At 39.1% G+C, this 21154-nt stretch overlaps 1 protein-coding gene and 1 long non-coding RNA gene across 10 annotated transcripts in view; one reads left to right on the forward strand and one right to left on the reverse strand.

Annotated features, from left to right (window-relative positions):
* Positions 1-21154, reverse strand: part of NAV1 (neuron navigator 1) — a 282699-nt gene that overhangs the window by 190794 nt on the left and 70751 nt on the right. For 6 of the 7 annotated variants that reach the window (XM_058174445.1, XM_058174444.1, XM_058174441.1 and 3 more), the window contains one exon: positions 540-1370. The exons of the other annotated variant lie outside the window; for it this stretch is intronic. In XM_058174445.1, the coding sequence (XP_058030428.1) occupies positions 540-1370 (831 nt within the window). The remainder of the gene's footprint in view (positions 1-539; positions 1371-21154) is intronic. 7 annotated transcript variants of the gene reach the window in all.
* Positions 1332-21154, forward strand: part of LOC131193963 (uncharacterized) — a 41295-nt gene continuing 21472 nt past the window's right edge. For 2 of the 3 annotated variants that reach the window (XR_009154073.1, XR_009154072.1), the window contains exons 1-2: positions 1332-10912; positions 17431-17591. This is a non-coding gene — a long non-coding RNA (uncharacterized LOC131193963). The remainder of the gene's footprint in view (positions 10913-17430; positions 17592-21154) is intronic. The other variant, XR_009154074.1, reaches the window with a different exon arrangement.

A 21154-nucleotide genomic window follows, 5' to 3' on the forward strand; every position in this document is an offset into this window, starting at 1 on the left:
GACTGAAAGAGGAAACACAGTTATCCTTCCCTTGAATTGTGTAAACCATGTGGGGGGGGGGATTTTGCCTGAAAACAAAAACAAAAACAAAAACATTTTAGTCCAAACCTGCCAATGAGGTCAGGTTAGAAATGATTCTATACTTTCCCCTGGAAAAAGGAGTAAGCATCCACTCTCGAGGAACAAAACAAGAATGAATACATTATGAAGATGGCAGGAAACCTGCCAAGAGTGCTGACAGCTGGAAAATGACCAAACTGAAATGGCAAACCCAGGATATCCCTTTCTTTGGAGTGTTACTTGCTCTTTCTAAGCCTCAAAGTCCTTGGCTCCCTGAAAAGACTCAGTGCAGGCACCAAACAGCTTTGGTGTGTACCGAGAGGGCGAAATCAATGGGGGAGTTCACCCCCGAAGTCCCGCAGGCTCCCCCATACAGCCTTGCCTTCCGAAGGAGCGATGACTCCCTTGCTCAAAAGCCCCAATAACCTTCACCAGCAAGGCAGACCCCCCACGGGAAGGAAGGGGACAGGCTGACTCACCGAGCATCTGGCTGAAGAGCAGCTGCTCCAGGTCGCCCAGCACGGTGACTACTAGCTCGGGATCCACCTTCAGGAAAGCCTTCTCCTCCGTCGGGGCCCCCTTCCCGGCCGGCTGAGTGGCCGTTTGGGGCGGCTGCTGGGGCTGCTTCTGCTGCGCCGTCTTGCCCTTATTGGAGAGGATCTCGTCGTCCGACTTGGGGTCGTCGCCACTGCCGGCCTCGGGGGCTTTGCTGAGCGGTTTGACTTCGGCATAAGGCCCCCGCGGGATGCGGCTGGGCTTGCCCAGGTTGGAAGGCAGCGGCGCCAGCGGCGGTTTGTTGCTGGTGGCCGGGGCCAACTTAGCCTGAAAGAGTGAGTGCTCGGACCGGGAGAGGTTCTTGGACATGAGCGAGGGCGCCTGCTTGCCGCCTTTGAGGCTACGGCCCCCGAAGCCTTTGGCCGCCTTGGCCATGTCGTCGCTCCATTTGGGCTCGTAGAGCTGCATCTTCTTCTCGCTGTCGGTCAGGAAGGACAGGTTGGTGAGGGACTTCTGCTTGCGCAGGTTCGAGGCCACCGGCAGGCGAGCCTCCACGCTGTCCGACTTGAAGACCTTCAGCTCAGCCGTCTTGGGCGCCACCCCGGCGGGGCCTTTGGGGTTGGCGCGCTTCTGCATCATGGCCTTGCTCCCCTCGGACGCCGCCTTCTTGAAAGCCTTCAGCTCCTCTGGCCCTTCCTCGCCGTTCAGCTCCGCGTCCTGCTGCAGACTCCTGACGTGATGGTTGCCTCCGCCGCCGCTGCTACCGAGCATCTTCTTCCCGCCTGCCGCGAGGAAACCATTTAAAAGCCCAGCTTCTGAAGCACGGAGGGAGAAGAAAGAATGAAAGAAGGGGAGGAACGGGAAGGAGGAAGAAAACGGGTGGGGAGGAAGGCGAAAGAAAGGAAAGACGGGAGGAGAAGGAGGAGGAGGAGGAGGTGGTGGTAGTGGTAGGATAAAACAGAAAAAGAGACACGCTATCAAAGCAGCCGGTACCACCTTCCCCGCCCCGGCGCGCTCACAGAGGCGCAAGAGCGCACGGCCCCTCCTTTCTCTCTCTCTCTCTCTCTCTTCCAGCGCCGCCGAAGAGAAGGAAGGGAACTAAGGCACACAGGCGCGCATACACACACACACACAAAAAGGCCTTTCCTGCTCGCTCGCAAGATGCTCCTGGCAGGCTCGGAAGAGAAAGAGAATGGAGCGGGGAGTGGGTGGCTGGGGGCGCAATGAGCACGCGAGGCTATTTTTGGTTCTGCGAAAAGGAGGCGTGGGTAATTGTGCGTGAGGGGGTGTGCGCGTGTGTGTTCACATAGGAATAAGTACGCGTGCGCGCGCACACACGAGAGCTAGCTGCCTGCGGTAGAAAGGACTCGCTGCAAGAGGAAGGGGCTCGGCGAATGCTCATCGGGCGTACGCGGTGAACGGGACGTCGTCGGAGAAGCAAGCCGTGCAAAACAGGCTCGTGCCCTGAGGCCATTTAGGGCCTCTCCTCTGTCTTATTTTCCACCCCTTCCAGTCGCAAATGGCCCTTTCCCAGAAAGAATCTTAGCATTTGGCACTAACAGAAAGGCCTGTTTAAAGTAACTTAGGCCACCTTCAGAATAGCCATTCGCCTTACTGGAAACCAACGCCTTTCCATATATTTTATGGTTCCTTCTTGTATTCCTTAGATCAGATGGATCTGATCTAATCCTGATGCGCTTCTATGTACAAATTTGAATAATTTTTTACATGCCTACCAATGTCTTATAAGCTATGTATGAAAGGCTCAATGACCGAGTCAGTTTGGTTTAGTGGTTAAAGCACCAGGCTAGAAAGCAGGAGATGGTGAATTCAAGTTCCGTCTTATAGCCACCAAAGCCAACTAGGTGACTTTGGGCCTGTCACACTCTCTCTCACCCCAACCCACCTCACAGGGTTGTTGTTATGGGGAAAGTAGGAGGAGCAAAATGTGTTGATACGCCTTGTAAAAAATAATAAAAGGGTGGATATAAATAAATAAAAAGATAACCAGAAACATTCAATGACAAGTTGAGAAAAAGAATGCATGAATGCAAACTCCTCCGTGCCTAACGTGGAGACAAACTGCGTTTCCCATGTAATTACATAACCTTTCTCTATATGGCTTCAGGCTGCTGCTCTATTAGTACAGTGATTCCAATTAAAGGCCTGTGTAAAAGATTATAATTTTTGCTAATGAATATCTCTGGCACTGGACAGCGGTTTTCCATGTATGCTAGGTTCCATATTCCAGTTGAATGTGAAGCATGTGTAGAAAAATGACCGCATACTGCAAACAATTTGGAATATAATTTACCAAATCCACAGTTTTTCCTCTCATCAGCTAAATGGAAATTATCAGTAAAGTCTATGAGAGGTAGTTTGCAGGTATTGTGTGTGCTGAACCAGTTTGCTCATTCATTCATTCAATAATTTATATTTTGCTTTATACTGTCTCGGAGCAGCTACTGTTAAACATTTTATTAAAAATGGTGATTTAAAAGCAGTGATGTTTAAAGAAATACAGAATCAACAAAGAAAATGATTCAAAAGTTAAGCAAATGCCAGAAACCAATGACAGAAAATCAATTAAGTCGTTTAAGAAAGGGCCAGAAGGTTCTTCTCCATGGTCATAAAGTCCATATTCCACACAGAATAACAATATTCAGAAAAGACTCTCCTGCTGAGCTCAATGGTTGGCAGATTCCTGTAGAACGAGAAGATCCATGAAACAACTTGGTTCCATACTGTAGATGTTAACCAGTAATAAGCAGAAGTTCGATTGAAAATAGGCCATTGGTTACTGATAATAAAAAGAGAAGTCACTGATTGGCCAACAAATATTCCACACATAGTAAGAACTGCAGGTGTCCTAGTGACAAAGAGACTGAAATAGGAAGTCTACAGTTCAAATCTTGCTCTGTCAGAGAACACAGAAACAGACACTTGGACTTGGGCAAAGAACCTTCTCCAATGATAGATAAAGATATCAGTCTCCCTTCTAGATTTCTTGTGAGATGATCTATGGGAAATATTTCGACTACTCCAAACGCCTAAATAACTGCCAAGTATTATAAGTAGTTAATGTGAGATCACTTTAAAAGTGATGGTAGCAGTATTATTTTAACAATAAAAATTAATAAATATGATAAAAGTTTGTCTTTAACTCCTGGTGTTTAAGGTAGAATACTGCTTTAAAAATATTTATTTGGTAAAGTCGTTGATTTCAATGAAGCACCTTTGCAAATCAATATTCAAAAGTTTACAATGTTTGTACACACAACTCTTCTAGAAATACCGACCTGAGGAAAGAACAATTGCAAAAGCTGCAAAATTTACCACAACACATAATTGTATTGGTTTTCAAGACAATTCCTGTATTTTCAACCATTAACTCTCTTGGATTGGCAGAAAAAGAAATACTCAGCTATCCATTTTAAGAAAGGAATACCCTCAGGAATCCTGCTATTAAGTAAACAGCTCAATCTGATGACATAAACCCAGGCAAGACTCAACAGATCAACTTAGATATCTATCAAACAAAATACTAGGAAAGGAAGTGATCGCTCAGCTCTGAGTCACTGCTGCGTTATTGGTCAACCAAAGCCTGCCCTCAAATCCCAAAACAACTAACATAACATGAGGGTAGGCTTCTTATCTCTGCATGGATAGACAGTGACTTAGGGCTTTTAATGTCTCATCCATGTTACTCACAGGCTGTTCTGGGTTTCATTTCTGCTCTCACTGTTCAGAATACTTTGCATTTGGGACATGCATTCCTTATCAGTCTGAGTAGGAATCCTGAACAGTACACTCTGTCTAAACTGTTAGGGAGCCATAGTATGAAGTTAATTTTACAGATACACCTTATCTCTTAATATCCCTGTTTTCATTAATTTATCCCAACTCACTAATGGGTGGTTTAACCAGTGTCTTCTTATCTGATGAAATTATCTTCAAGACAAATCTGATATTGGTCTGTTGTAGATGGGGGAAAAGTGCAGAATCATTACAGATGGGCCTTTGAATATGGTTCTGGACAGGGTTGATCTGAACTAACTTGCGAGATAAACAAAAATTCACATTTCAAAGACGTGCCTAGAGAATACCGTAGAAGGAGGAACAGATACATCAGATCAGAAGCAATAACTAGAGGAATAAAAACAAGATTTAGATTACGCTAGATAACTTTGCATTTTATATTTGAATATGTTGTATATTAATAGCGTATGTGTTAACGTGAGTTCTGTTAGTTATGAGAGAATGGGATAAAAATAATCAAAAATAAGTAAATACTGGGCGTATGTACATTTCTATAGATTGAATGTGCTCCTAGGACTAAGACTACAAGTGAAGGCTTAATAGCAGGAGTGAAATATAGCAGGTTCTAACAGGTTCTGGAGAACCAGTAGTGGAAATTTGGAGCAGTTTGGAGAACCGGTAGCGGAAATTTGGAGTAATTCGGAGAACCGGCAAATACCACCAATGGCTGGCCCCTTAGTGGGGTAGGAATGGAGATTTTGCAGTATCCTTCCCCTGCCACACCCACTAAGCCACACCATGCCCACTAAGCCACATCCACAGAACTGATAGTAAAAAAATGTGGATTTCACCACCACTTAACAGGGCATATTTCTGTTGTTTTCTTACTGATCCTTGGGTTTATATCCCCATCATCATAACCCTAACACATATATCATAAGGGCGGTATAGAAATATGATAGATAGATAGATAGATAGATAGGTAGGTAGGTAAGTAGGTAGGTAGGTAGGTAGGTAGGTAGGTAGGTAGGTAGGTAGAAAGATAGATAGATAGATAGATAGATAGATAGATAGATAGATAGATAGATAGATAGATAGATAGATAAATAAGCAAATAGAAAGTTGGACAGAAAATATGTAATAAATAAACCAGAACTCTGTCCAAAACATAACCCAAACAAAATGAGGGGCATAAAAGCTGGGAAAAGAGAGTTTGAATACAAAAATGGGCCATATCTAATCAGGAGCTGAAAAGAAAAAAAAATTCAGGCTGAAGCTTCCCTATGAGAGATTAGATAAAAATCTTACTAACTCCTCTACTGTAAACCCACTTCCTCCTCCATCGGGGTCAACTGAATCATACCACAGTTATTAAGGGTTGGAAAGAGTTCCAGGATTCATGTTCTGCATAATATCCCTACCTTTTGGGGATACCAAGGATATAGCTATAATACGAGGGCAATTGGTTGGTTTAGAACCTTCCCCACTAAAGTCCTCTAGATACATTAGACTGCCATTCCTTTTTCCCCAGAGAGTCTATCCAATGGCCACACAGGAAGAGGATAGAGACACCTGGCAGGAGAAGGCTGTTGCAGAAGTACTAATTATATAGAAAAAAGATAATATTTCAAAATTATTCTTATAGCTGCCATTGTTCAGGTATTCTACAAGAACTTGATTATCTCAGTATTTAAGAGAATTCTAAACTCACATTTCTCTCCAAGAGACATGAAGATTTATGCACTGTAGCTTTGTAAACAGTGGATTCCATAATAACCTGGACTAAAAGAAGAGTTCTAAAATAATGTATTTTATGGACTTGAAAGACCAATGAGTTATTAAAGCATCTTTGATAGGCTGCTTTAAATCTGTTTAGACCATCTGCTCCTGTATCATGATACAAATGTCTACTATTTAGTCTATTAATTCAACTTCTAAAATAGGTGCCCCATAAACATTTACAGTACAAATTACCACAGTTATACCATCCAACTACCAATCTTCTCCCTTGGAGCTACAATGCTGTCCACATTTTGTGCCCATCCTATGAATGAAACATATAACATCATCATAATGTAGTATAGCAAAGTTATTTGCCCTGTTGGATTACAGTAACACTACCTCAGTGAATGGTCATTCATATATTTTCATTTCAGATATCATAAGTGTCAATATTGTTGTATCAATATTGTGTCAATACAATGTTGTACCTTGATGAACGTATCTTTTCTTTTATGTACACTGAGAGCATATGCACCAAGACAAATTCCTTGTATGTCCAATCACACTTGGCCAATAAAATTCTATTCTATTCTATTCTATTCTATTCTATTCTATTCTATTCTATTCTATTCTATTCTATCCTAATCTAATCTACACTAATCTAATCTAATCTAATCTATTCTATATGAGTAATCTTGAGGTCTCTTAGATTTTAAAAACAATGTAAAATCTCTGGTTCTTGTTTCCCCTAATCTTGGAGATGAAGTCAGGTACTGTGGATGGGAACAGAGGTATGTTTTTTAAGTATTTAGAAGCATTTTCTGTCCCCTGGATCACTAGCCCACCTCCACCTGAAATGTTTGGATGACCTTGAGGGACAAGAGAAAGAGATGCTTCCTAGGAACCAAACCGGCAAGAGATGGAGGAGCCCCCAAGAATGTAATGGCCAGAGAAAGAAACTTACAAAGACCTAAGTTGATCAGGAGATTAAAAGTGGCCGTGGAAAGCTTATACTTTCAGACTTGCAAGATTGATATCAACTCTCCCAGGTAAACCAGATAGGAAACATGATTAAATAAGCTAAATCTATTTTATTACGAGGCTGCATTAACAGAATCTTGCAAGCCTGAAGTAGGGAAGCATGGTGAGAGGAAATCTCTACTGTTTTATTTGGAATGAGATAGTGAATTAGCCAATTTTGCTCCAACAGTATTCTGAAATGATTAGAATTCCATCGTTTTATTTAGGAAAAAATATTTCTTTTGAACAGATGTGAGAATAGTTGTGGGGCTGTATGCTATAAATCTTAATAGCAAATGTAGGATGGTAAGTAGGTTTAGGACTTTATATTTACAGAAGTTGTAGTATCCAATCTAAGGCGGTCACTAGGACCAGAAGTTTTATTCTTCCAAGCTTTCAGACTTGTGCTGGACCCCTCCTCAGGGTGGTCCTGCATGAGTCTGAAAGCTTGGAAGAGCACATCTCTAATCCTGGTGACTGACTCAGGTGGATCTTGCAACATTATCCTGGGACACATATATTTGTCTTCCTTCACAGTTATAGGAGTCTTTACTGCAAATAAATGGTGAATTCATTGCTTTTGTGTTATTTTTCTATAATTTTTATTTGTTCTTATTATTTTTATGGTGGTTGGACTGCACTCCAGAAGAGGGAATATTACCAATAAAAATAGCACATTTCAGATTATGTTTTAAAAGTATTTTATTATATCAGTGAATAAGATAACTTTGTTTTTAAATACGGCAACCCCCCCCCCCCCCAGTAAACTCATAACATAACATAATAACAGAGTTGGAAGGGACCTTGGAGGTCTTCTAGTCCAACCCCCTGCCCAGGCAGGAAACCCTACACCATTTCAGACAAAACTCATGAGAGAAATGTTGAACTAACCTTCTGTTGTGTCTTTACTACATTTTTCTGCATTTGTCCCTTTCAATTATTTCCTTTCCCTTATAGTAAAAGAATGGCTGTGCAGCAGCTAATCAGTTTTGCTTCCCTTTCTCTATAGGACCAAGGTAGTTGCACAATCAAGGCAGTGTCGGCTTCCTGTTCTCTGAGGCAGAGGTCTCCAGCCTTGGCAACTGTACGACTTGTGGACTTTAACTCCCAGAATTCCTCAGCCAGCAAAGCAAAGCTGGCTGAGGAATTCTGGGAGTTGAAGTCCACAAGTCGTAAAGTTGCCAAGGTTGGAGACCCCTGCTCTGAGGCATTTGTATCTGAGAGTATTACTCTATCACTCTTTATTTTTTTATTGTTTTACCTTCGAATGGAGTTGGAGGATTGGCAGAGAGAAGTAACTAGCTGAGAAATATAACTCTCCTCATATTAGTTAGTTAGTGATTCAGGTTCTTTCTCCATTATGGAGTTTCACCGCTATCTTTGAATCAGCAAAAAACAAAAACAAAACCTACATCAGCATGAAATTTGTCATTCCTGCTTCTATTTCTGGTCACTGACACCTACCTGACTTGCCTGCAAGTTTTTTTTTACATACCTTGCTGGTGACCTTGCATGATTTTGAAACAAGAGCGGAAATAATACTTTTAACACTAGTTACAACTTGTTAATGCCAACCAGTCTCACTCATGGGCTGGGGACAAGCTGAGAATATCATAGTGCCATCACAGAAAAAAATATATGTTACCAGGGCATGCTTGGACAAATTAGTTGTGAGATCTTCAGAAGAGAGACAAAGGATACAAAGTAAGACCTGCAACAAAGATAGCAATATTTTTGGCAACATTGTTTTGTGCCAATTATAGGATATATATATATAGCACTTTAATTCAATAAGAAAGAATGATCAACATTCCTGCCTAGAGAAATTCTAGAAATAATTTAGGAGGCCTGTAAAGTTGTTCTTGTGTCTACCTTTTTTCACTCCAAAAAAAGAATCTTTTATTGGAATTTTTTCATGCCTGAAGCAATTTAATTTAATTTATTAAATTTGTATGCTGCCTGACACTCAGCAACTCTAAATGCAATGTCTCATCTTGATCTCAAAAACTATCTCTAGGGCAGAGCAGGGCATAAAATGTCTGTTCTAGATTAATACTTGTCTCCCTGTGTGAAGTATTTGATGCCAGCTTTTTCTAAACTGTGAAATATAGTAACAAGATATGTGCAATTTGGCTTTTCTTTTTAAGAGTCCTTCAGAAGCACTTAATGCAGAACTTTCTCACTTGGCAAATCAGAACGGAATGCTCTGCCTGTCCTATAGATTAGAAAGTTTCCAGTTTCCTTTTTGAAGTCATTCCAATAAAGTGACAATAAAGGCCAGGGACAAATTTTTAAGTATTCAGAAAAAGAATACAGGCTGGGGAAGAGGAGAGAAAGAGAGATGGTTTTGCTTTTAAATCCCCCAAAGTTTCACTTCTTCCCACACCTGTTTAAAACCACTAGATTTCATGCAAGCTAAAGTTCACACAGCAAAGTGTAAGGCTTTGGCTCCATTAATACACAAATACACCAACCCAACAATGGAAGTGGAGAACATCCTTTATCCAGGAGCAAAAATAATTTTAGGCCCATAAATCCATAAAAGCACTCTTACATACACAATGCAAAACAAAAATACTTCATAAATTTGCATGACCACTGAAGACTACAATTGTTGGACATGTTAGAATATTGGGAGCTACATAATATAAAAGAAACTGTATTGATTTTCTTACAGAGAAGGCCTCTGACAATTTTAACTGGGCTTTCTTATTCATGCTTTTGGTAAATGTGAATTTTGGAAAAAATTATACAATGGGTAAGATCAATTTATAGTTCACAGAAAGCACAAATAATTGTTAATAGAGATCTAACAAAATCCCATGAGATACAAAAAGAAGACAGAAATGCCCACTCTCTCCTCTCTTGTTTATTTTAGTCTTTGAAATACTGCAGTGAGGTAAGAGACAAGACAGAAGACTTGTGGGAATAAAGATTTTAAAAATAACTGGTAGTCCTTATGACTATAATTGAGCCCACAATTTCAATTGTAAGTCATGACAGTCATTAAACAGGTTACCACATGACTACATCCAATTTTATAATCTTTTTTACCAAGGTAGTTAAGAGAACACAGTGGTCATAAAGTGAACAATAAGGTCATTAAGTGAACCTATTGTTCGCTATGGGGTGGGGTTTCTTTCTGGCAAAAATGTCCTAAATGTCCTAAATTGCGGTCTCATGACTGCAAGATGTAGCAAATGTGTGCATAAATACTGAGCACCCAAAATGCAGTCACATGACCATAGGTTGTGAGGAAGCAGAGGCTGGAACTTCAAATCTGAGTAATCTTTTTCAGGATCTTTTGTAACTAAATATATACTCAGTGACTTCTTGTAAGTGGAGGACAACTGTATCAACTGTTAGTTTTGAAAAATCTTCTAAGGGGAATTGAAATATTAATGGCCAACTGAAAGAATTTGATGGTATTAGCAGCTTTCAAGATTAACAAACAGAAGATGAAGATTTTAACAAAAAAATTAAAATGTTATATCAAATAGAGTTGATGAATAAAATAGATTTTTAGAGAGAGAATATGGTATAATCATGAACTGTATGTTATTTCAAAATAAGTATGTTAAGACATGGAATATGTTTTAAAATACATGTTAACATGAAGGAAACTACAACTGCCATTGCTGATGAGAATTCCTGTGATAAAAATGGATGTCTTGCTTTGGATTTCTGTTCTGTTCTGTTCTGTTCTGTTGTATTCTATTCTATTCTATTCTATTCTAGCCGTGGTGGCGCAGTGGTTAGGATGCCATACTGCAGGGTATTTCTGCTGTCTGCCAGCTGCCTGCAATTTGGCAGATCTCACCAGCTCAAGGTTGACTCAGCCTTCCATCCTTCCAAGGTAGGTAAAATGAGAACCCAGATTGTTCAGGCAATGTGCTGACTCTGTAAATCGCTTAGAGAGGGCTGTAAAAAGCACTGTGAAGCTGTATCTACAGTAAGTCTAAGTGCTATTGCTATTCTATTCTATTCTATTCTACTCTACTCTATTCTTATTTTATTTTATTTTATTTTATTTATTAAATTTTTATACCATCCATATTCCATAAAAGATGCCTAGAGTAGTGATGTTTTTATTTTAGACCACACCTGTTTTGATAACCGATGCACCATTTAAACAGTTGTAGAAGAATAGATCTAAACTTGTATGGCAAGGGAAAAACATGAATTAAATATAATGTGTTAGAAAATGCAAAGTAAAGAGGATGGTGGGTCTATCTTATTTGAAATTGTATTTTGCAGCATGTTGTTTGGTTTGGATGTAGGAATGGGTGCTTCTAAGAAATAGAAGGCTCTCAGAGATAGAAAGTTTCAACCTGAGATTTGGGTGAGATGGATATTTGTGCCAAATATTTAGCAAAGATGCTAACATCTTTGGTTACAATATACAGATCGAACAATGGAATAATTTGCAGATGCTGCAATTTTCTTGGCAAACATTGAAGATTTTGAAGACAGAGTAAAGGACTATCATTCATTAGATGGCAGGGAATAATATTTAGAACAAAGCTATATACTGTAAAAATAAACTTTTCTACACTTTATCTTCTTGTCCAATAAGTATGACACTATACAGCATGGAAATTGTCGGTAGTCCCATCTTGGGTTCCCCTACTCCCTCTGAAATGCGGATTCAGTCTTAATATTTTATTGAGATGTCTGTATATTAAACACTTCCATACCTCTGCTATTAGCATCCAATTATATGAAGTTGGAGGCAGTAATACATGTGATGCAATGTCATGGAAGGATAAACTATATGTAATTCTTATAGAGAAATGTGAAATGTGAAACAGGAAAGCTGCTTCAATGTTGTTTTGACTTTGCAAGCATGCAAGCAAACAGACAGGCAGGCAGGCAGGTAGGTAAGGTTTGAAGGATGAAGCTGTTTACGTGTTAATTAGTATGGCACAATTCTATGCTATATTTTGAACAGAAATTCGTCTGCACAAAAAGTATCTTAATGATTTTCTATTTTTTAACTTTTGCACTTAGGCTTCTTAAAACTTCACAAGCAATATCAGGTCTAATATTGATTAGGGACCTTGATCTAAATGCCAAGAAAATTGATTAAAATGACATGGCTGCAGAGAGTAAACTTATGCTGCTGTTTTAGCTGTTTTTGCTATCACACCTGGTCTAACTTAGCGGATGTATGAGGCAGACATAGATTCAGATTCAATGAGTCACAAAACAAACAAGAAAACTCAGCTAAATATGTTTTTCTCAAGAAGCCTCAAAATTCCTGCTCAACTTTTTGTCTAGGCACCTGAGAGTGATGAATGCATTTATGAGTCACTGGGGTGACACTGAGTTCTAATGGTCAGTAACCGAAAGTTCACTGTAGATTACCCTGTTGTCAGACATTTCATGACACTTTGTCACTGATAATTTTCTACAATATAACAGTTTAACAGAGTTGGAAGGGACCTAATAGGTCATCTAGTCCAACCCCTTGTTCAAGCAGGAGATCCTATACCATTTCTGACAAATGGCAGTCCAATCTTTTCTTGAAGATGGTGCTTTTGGTTTGGTTTCCAATTGACCTGATAGTGTTGCCATCACCTTCTTCCAACCTTATACCCTCTAAAGGTTTTAGACTATACAAGCTATCATTCTCAGGCACTGAAGTTTGTGTTAGTTGGAGGTGATCAATGAGGGCACTTGCTGCAGATAAAGGTATCGATGGAGTCCTTAATGCTCTCCAAACTCAGGGAGCACCAAGGACTACATAGTTCAACCCTATCTAGTCTCTTCTATTGTTATCATGGGATCTGTAGATTAATCCATATGGAGGAACCAGGTAGTCAATGAAAGGGCTAGGACAGGGCTGTCAAACTCCTGGCCCGTGGGCTGGATGCATCACACGCTGGCCATGCCCACGCCCGGTTTAGCGAAGGGGAAGGAAAGTCCCGATAGTCATGTGATGCTGCCATAACAATGTGAGTTTGACACCCCTGATCTAGGAAGTCAGGGTCTGCTGCTGCTGCTGCTGCTGCTGCTGCTGCTGCTGCTCTTAGGAGAGCTCATCTAATCCCTGGTGACATAGTATAGGGACCCAGCTATGGATGGAAATTAAGGGGTTTCCTAAAGAAGGGACTGCAGGAGAAAGGATTATCACAAAATGACACCACTAGATGGTGCACTAATAGAATGTTTAAGGCAGATACATTTTACTGATATATACCATAAATGTTGTTAATAAATATTTTTAAAACACTTATTTCTAACAACTAAACATTGAGAGCAAATCATGTCACAGATTTTCAGTGATAAAGTGCAGCCAACTGATGGCATGCCCTTGGGATGCTCTTGCAGCTGCCTAAAAAGCAGATGCGGCCACTTGCTGTCCAGCTTCAAAACAACTACTTATATCTGTAGCCCATGGAGAGTATGTGGGCCCATCTCCTTTTTAAGCGGCTGCAGGAGCCTCCCTGTCACCTTCCACTTTTCCAAAAGCATTGTTCTTTATGTGCAGATTCTCAAAACATTTATTTGAGTGTAATCAGGACTGAATTCAGTAAACATGCTGTTCGGCTACAAGATAATTTTAAGAAAGCTGTTCATAGCTACTCCTGGATTGAAGCCAATAAGCAACGGATAAATGGCACACCACCCACCTGAGGCTAATTGTCTGAACCAGCCTTCCCTGCCCCTTTCCCAGTTAAAGAACAGGAGCCTATCTGTATGCTTTTCCTTTATCTAAATCAAACTAAAGGGAAGTGGGCTTTGATTACAGTCCCCCACCCTCTCTTCACTAATTATTCTTCCTGTGGGAGGGGGCAATTAGCTTTATCTGGTGACCTCACAAAGGATGCCATGGCAACGGACAGGATATATCACATTAGAGAGCATTACCATGTAGAATGGAGAAGAAAAAGAGGGGCTATGAAATGAACAGGCAGAGAATTCAAGCATCAGCTTTTTCAAATCACAGCAGAGCCAGCCAACAGGACAGTATTCCGTAACTAAATATACCCCATATGTTTTAGACAACAACTATCATAATTCCCAGCTGGACACATCATTAAGGGTAACAAGAGTTACAGTCCAACACATCTGGAGAATATGATAAGATCCTTATATAACACTACAAAGACTTTGGGAAAGAGTAAATAAACCGGCTGCCAATATTTTAGAATGTATTACATATAACTTCCAAATACATATATTGTGAATTGTCCATGCAGCTGGAGACTATGAGAAATTCCACTTTAGCCAATCTAAAGAGCATGTGCCTGGCAAAGCTGGCTTAAACTCTCTTGGTCTGTCTAAAACACCAGCCTACCAACCAGGGGTGAGAATAAAGACAATGAATTTAGATTAGGCATTTTAATTATATATAATTTAAACACTTGACATATATTTTAATTTTTAATTGACTTAACTCTGCAAGTGGAAGTTCTTCATTAGTTGTTGACCTCATCAGAGACCTCAGGTTTTGCAAGGGTATGTTATGCAATTAAATTGCCAAATTAAGCCATGAGAAACGTTGCAGGGTAAGTTAACTGGCATTACTATCCATGGCAAATGCAAACAGCTTTAGGTTGAATAGCAGCATATTGGGGAAAAAATAGGTCTTATACCAGTATAGATTCCTTGGGACGGTATTGATGAGACATGCATTGCAATATTATTGTGCAAATATCCCTCCTTGCATATGTATGTTTGATATTGCAAAAAGTATGGAAGTAGGTCACAAAAGGTGATCGCATGACCCTGGGATACTGCAATTGTCATAAATACATGCCAGTTGCCAAGCAGCCGAATTTTGTTCACATAACCATGGGAATTCTGCAACTGTTCTAAGTGTAAATACGGTCATAAGTCAGTTTTTTTCAGTGCCATTCTAACTTTGGTCACTAAACAAATAGTTGTAAGTCAAGGACTACCTATAGATCCTTAATTTTGCATATTAGCAAAATAACGATTAGGATCATCCAAGCAAAGATTAGACATCTAGATAGGAAGGTAGGCACCAGATGGTTTTGGAAAAGGTCAAGGAGGCCCTCCCAGAGCCTCCGTATGCACCCTGCACTTACCTGGCATCCAAAATGGGCTGCATGGAGGGCAGGGTGGGGAGGAGGGGTGGGATGGGGTGGACATGGTCAGCCAGTCCTTGGAACAATCAGTTCGGCAAACCAGATTAAAATTAACACCCGGTTTGCCTGAATCAATTCGAACCGGCTGAATCCCACCCCTGGGGATAATTAAGAAAACCAAAGAATGCTAAAAAAAAAAGTCAATATGCTTCATGCATTGTATAAAGAGCTTTGATTGTATCAACCATGTCAAAGTGTGAATGTCCTTAAAAAATCGGAATCCCAGAACATTTCACTGGACTCTTGAGAAATCCATACACAGGCAGAATCTATCACCTGGATGGAACATGGTGAAATGGACTGGCTCCAGTTTAGTAAAGGAATGAAATAATTCCTAGTGAATTTAACCTGTATGATGAATATGAAGTATATTAAGGGGAGCTAGATTGGAAGATGATAAGAGTAGTTTTAAATTGGAAGAAGAAACATCAATATTCTTCTTTATGTTAATGACACTACTATAATATGCGGAAAATGGAAATGATCAGAAAAATCTAGCAATGAAACTCAAAAACCACAGTGAAAAAGTGGGACAACTTTAAATGCAGAGAAAACCAAAATAATGACAACAGGTAAAGAAATTAACTTCAGAATTGACAATGAATATATTGAAGTGGTGAATAGCTTTTGCCTTTTAGGATCAATCACCAACACTAAAGAAACTAACAGCCAAGAAATATAACCATGCAATAGCACTTTGTAATACAGTAATAATGGCTCTGGAAAAGATATTTGAATGCTGTTATCTGTCTATACTGCCAAAAAACCAGAAATGCGGAAGCGGTGGTTTTGCTGTGACACTATAGGGAAATGAAAATTAGACTCTGAAGAAACAAGATCAAAAAAGTATTGATGGTTTTGAGCTTTGGGGTTGGATAAAACTCCTAACAATACTATGAATAGCCAAGAAAACAAACAAATGAATCATAAACAAATCAATCCAGAGTTTTCATTCAAGATACAGTTGACCAGGTTGAAATTACCACATTTTGCGTACATTATGGAAAGATACAGCTCCCTTGAGAAATCTGTAATACTGAGAAAGGTAGAATGAAAGAGAAAAGGATCAAAAGAGCAGCAAGATGGATGGACCTGATTACCATACCACTCTCCAATACCATTGGAGAATCTGAAGGGCTATGCTGAAGACAGATCACGCCGGCCTATCCATGTGGCTGATAAAACAAGCACTGATTTGATAGTACGCAATTAATCATTCAGTTGTTTACCATGAAACATATTATGTCACTTTCCCCTTTCAAATTTCTAGAGATTATGACCAGGACACAGACTTTATGGAGTTTATATTGGGGCAGTTTATGATAGCCTGGACAATTTTGAATGTCCAAAGCCTCATCTTTGATTTTAAGTAAAAAAAAATGTTTTTTTAAAAAAATAAAAACTCTTATACATAACACCATAGGCATGAATGGCCAATACAACCAAAAATATCTAATTTACTTCAAGTCCTGATTGAATGAAAAGATATAGCTATAGCTTCACTGAACAACTTAAATAGCATCCATTCTACATATTGATTACAGTATAAAGATGGAGGACAGCAAAATTCTTAAAAGAGAATATAGAACAGTTTTCATATTTTTTTGTTACTATAACTCATAATCAAAGAATTCTTGCAGGGCTTTTAAACCAGGGTGAACATATTTGCCAGCCATGAAAATGGAATTAAGTTTAGAGCAACAATTTTTCTTGCAGATTGTTGTGGGATTTGTCATTCATCTCCAACCTATAAGGAAGCAGAACTAAAATCAGAACTCCCGGTCATATTTGTAATGTATATTCCCTTCTTCATATAACAATCACAAATTAAGAAACTTCTGTAAAAACTTAATTGTGCACACAAGAATTATGTAGGTATGTAAGTATTCCAGTTGCAAGCATGCATTTAAATAGCAAAAACAGCAACCCACTTATCTTTTTATTTAGAAATTTCCTTTCTCGTCATTGTACATATACTATAGAATACATGACAATATATAATAGAATAAAATGCTCCCCCAAATCATACCAGCTGAAAGGAAGTTTAGGACTTCCTATAAACATTTGTATGTTTATACATGCTAACCTAACAAAATTCAGTAAACATTGCATCTCAAATCATAAACTGAAAATAGCACTCAAAAACAGCTAATGGAAGTTATAAAGTGAAAATTATCCATAATCATCTCTTTTTATTCTCTGTCATACATGCTCACTGATTTTATATTCTTTGCACATCCCTCTATCCTTTCTTCAGAGCCAGTTCCTTTGCTACCTTGGCAACAGCCATCCTAACAGCCAGCCATCGATTTGAAACAGAAAGGAAGAATAAGAAAAACAGAAGTTGGATGAATTTACAAAACAAGATTACACAAGGGAATTTCTTTCTGTTACTTAATTATTCTGATAAAGAATAAGGTAACTCAATTTTCTCCTTTCCTACCTTTGTCACTTAACACTCATCCCTATATCAATGGTTGAGAAAAGTGACATGTAGCCTACAAACACAACTGAGATGGATGAAATGCTTGTGAATTTCTTCTGTTTATTTAAAAAAATGGCTTTAAGAATATAAATGTGGATTCAGCCATTAGTCTGGTGCGGGTGGAATAAAATATCTGTAAATGGGAAACACCAGGCATCAGCTTCTAGGAAGAACAGGCCTTTATTTCTCAATTATCTTTGTGTCATGGTGCATCTGCCACTGAGCTCAACTAATACGTTTCACTTTTATTACAAATTCCAGGCTCATTCGCATTTTTTTAAAAAATTCCTTAAAATGATCTTCAAAGGGGTGGTGGCAAAAGAAAGCAGAGTTGTGTAGTCTATGAGTAAAGATAATTGAAAGTTAAACAATTAGAGGACAAACCACACTTGCCATTTGGAGCTGGGGCTTACTTCCAGTCCCAATTTCCTGGTGAGACACAACTTGAGGAAAGGACCTGGCCTTCTCTCAAGAAATCAATGAAATCTGTTTCTCCTATTTCATCTGGGCAACATTTCATGGGAAATATTCCTACAAAATGAGCATGTACATTTCCAGAGAGAAAACAGTTATGGTGTAAGCATTAAAATATCTCACTGTGAACTCCAGTCAAATACGGTAGCAATGGGACTGGGTGAATGGCTTAAACGGGATGGCCTCAAGGCCCCTTTAAAATCAGTTACTATATTGGTGCAATATGCTTAACTTGGTTACTGAGGAAACCCATTTGTACAAAGCGCTGAAACATAAATTGCCCACTTGGACTGAATTCGCACAAAAGGATTTGCCACTAAAACAATAACAACAGCCATAATAACAAAATAACAGATTTGGAAGGGACCTTGAGTGTCTTCTAGTCCAACCCCCTGCTCAAGTAGGAAACCCTATATAATTTCTGACAATGGTTGTCCTTCTTTAAAACCTCCAGTGTTGGAGCATCCACAACTTCTAGAGGCAAGCCATTCCACTGATTAATTATTCTGTAGGAAATTTCCTCTTACTTCTAGGTTGGTTCTCTCCTTGGTTCATTTCCATCCAATTGTCCAGGTTTTACATGCTGTATGTGGCCATTGGGGTTTTTTTAAACTCACCTGATTAAGCATCTCATCCAAACACAGCTATGCCACACAATTGTAACTGCTGTAATCAGCAAAAGGACTGCTTAATCAATTAAACCAGCAAACATACCTGACCTTGTAGGTAAAACAATGGTCACACCACAAGGATGGGCAATGGATAACCTGTTCTTATTGATTCCTGTTTGCTCTTGTTGGCTATATAAACATGATTGATAAATAAATCTTTATATTCTAAAAATACTTTGAGGAAGAAACTCCACCCTTTTGCTCTGGTCTGACCTCAATAACGTCCCCTTCATTTATTTTCTTACCATTATTTCCTGTTTTTATTCTATGAAGCAAAATATACATGGATTTTCCTTTATTACCTCCCCCAGCAATCCTATGGGCTTGGCTGACCCCATCCTCTTTACTTCCATCCATTGTGCCTTCTTCCCAAGTGTAACGCTTGGCAAGCTACACTATATTATTGCTTGGGTTCAAAACAATTGCTCAATCCTATCTTACTACAAAACTCTTATCAAGTCCTCCAATAGCAGAGAAGCCCAAAATACTTGCATAGTTCCTCATAATTGTAAATGTAACTACACAAAAAAGTTTAAGATGTCATTCGCAAGGATCTTTAATGTTCATAGGTGTAAGTAGTCCACAGAATGGCGTCCCAATTATGATTTTATTTTTCTACAAGAGAAGAATCAATTATTTTCACAAAAAAATACTTTAAGGGAAAATAGTTATTATAAATGTGGACTTATTTAGGAGAATTTTTTTCATGTAATTTATATATTTTAATAAAATAAGGAACCCATGTTAATATCTAGAGCAGGGGCCTCCAACCATGGCAACTTTAAGACTTGTGGACTTCAACTGGCTGAGGAACTCTGGGAGCTGAAGTCCACAAATCTTAAAGTTGCCAGGGTTGGAGACCCCCGCTCTAGAGAAACACAGAATTATTACATAAAGATCTGTTTAGAGCACACAGAGATACATGGTTATGCTGTGATGCTGATTTTAAACAGCAAAATAGCTACAGCAGTTGATGGTTCTTTCCATGCTTCCTGTTCTCCCAAATTGATTTTTCCTGAGGGATTCAATATATGCTCATATAATATCAATATGTGTGTGTGTGTGTGTGTGTGTAAAATCATATTATTATATAATATGCATTATCTAGATATATATATTCTCAAATTCTCATATGATTCTATATAGGATTCCATATTCACAAAACTGAAGACCAACTGAAGATAACACTTGACACAACCAGTACACTATAGTTGATGCAGCCTTAAGCCTCTAAGAATTTCTTAGAGTTTTGAGTCCACCTATTTGAAACTTGCCAGGGATAAGAAACACTGCTTTAATGTTCCAAAGTCTTTGATGCCCAAAGTAATTCAATTATAGGCAAAGGGTTGGAGTTGTGTTAATCTTGTTTTCTTATCGATTTCTGAGTTCCTCTCCTTCCTCATCGTAACCTTGTAATGTGATGAAGTTAGCAATGTCTAAACACTTTGAGACTCTAAAAGCTGTCTCTAAAAGTATCCCCTAGCTGAACAGTTATTACGTGTGTTTGGGCTATAGAGTCTAGATGGAAAAGAAAGCGTCATGTACAATTCCATATCATTTGCAAACAACACAGTCAATTTTAAATGCTTGGGAAGGGAACTACATTACCACCACTAGACAAGAAATCAACTGCCCCAGTCCTTGCCAAGTTCCTTCCACCGTCATAAATGGGAAGGGAGAGGCACATATCTCATAGTTCTCCCTCCAGCAGCTGAAGGAACGAGGACTGGGATCTAGTTCCCATACCAAATCAGTATTCACCCATCCTTCCAGCTTGGTCATGCTAGATAATGTTTCACCCACAGGGCCAAGCAGAGACTATTGCATAACCAAGTGCTACAATTTCCAGCCATAGTAAATTAAACAGCAGGAACTTATAAAAAGGCTGCAGTAGAGACGTGGCACTGAACCCCAGATTTCTATTCTCCCAGGAAAGTTACAGTCCAGAACAGCTGTTCCCAGCTGAGCCTAGGCGCATAGGGATCATATGTCCTCATGAGAGTGGAAAAAACAAACTTGACACAGTACAATACTCCCACATTGATCAGATTGTCTTGCAACAGGGAGATTCAAATTCTTTCCCTTTCAGAGCAGTCTGTTATTTTTAAGAGCACAGGGAACTTATTCCTTGAAGGGCAAATACAAGAAAATGATAGAGTTGATGTTCTCAATATGATTTATATTGATATATTGACCATCAATTGTGTTGTGAATGTTGTACCTTGATGAACGTATCTTTTCTTTTATGTACACTGAGAGCGTATGCACCAAGACAAATTTCTTGTGTGTCCAATCACACTTGGCCAATAAAAAAAAAAATTCTATTCTATTCTATTCTATTCTATATGTTA

The sequence above is a fragment of the Ahaetulla prasina genome, chromosome 3, assembly GCF_028640845.1.
Source record: "Ahaetulla prasina isolate Xishuangbanna chromosome 3, ASM2864084v1, whole genome shotgun sequence".
Lineage (NCBI taxonomy): Eukaryota > Metazoa > Chordata > Lepidosauria > Squamata > Colubridae > Ahaetulla > Ahaetulla prasina.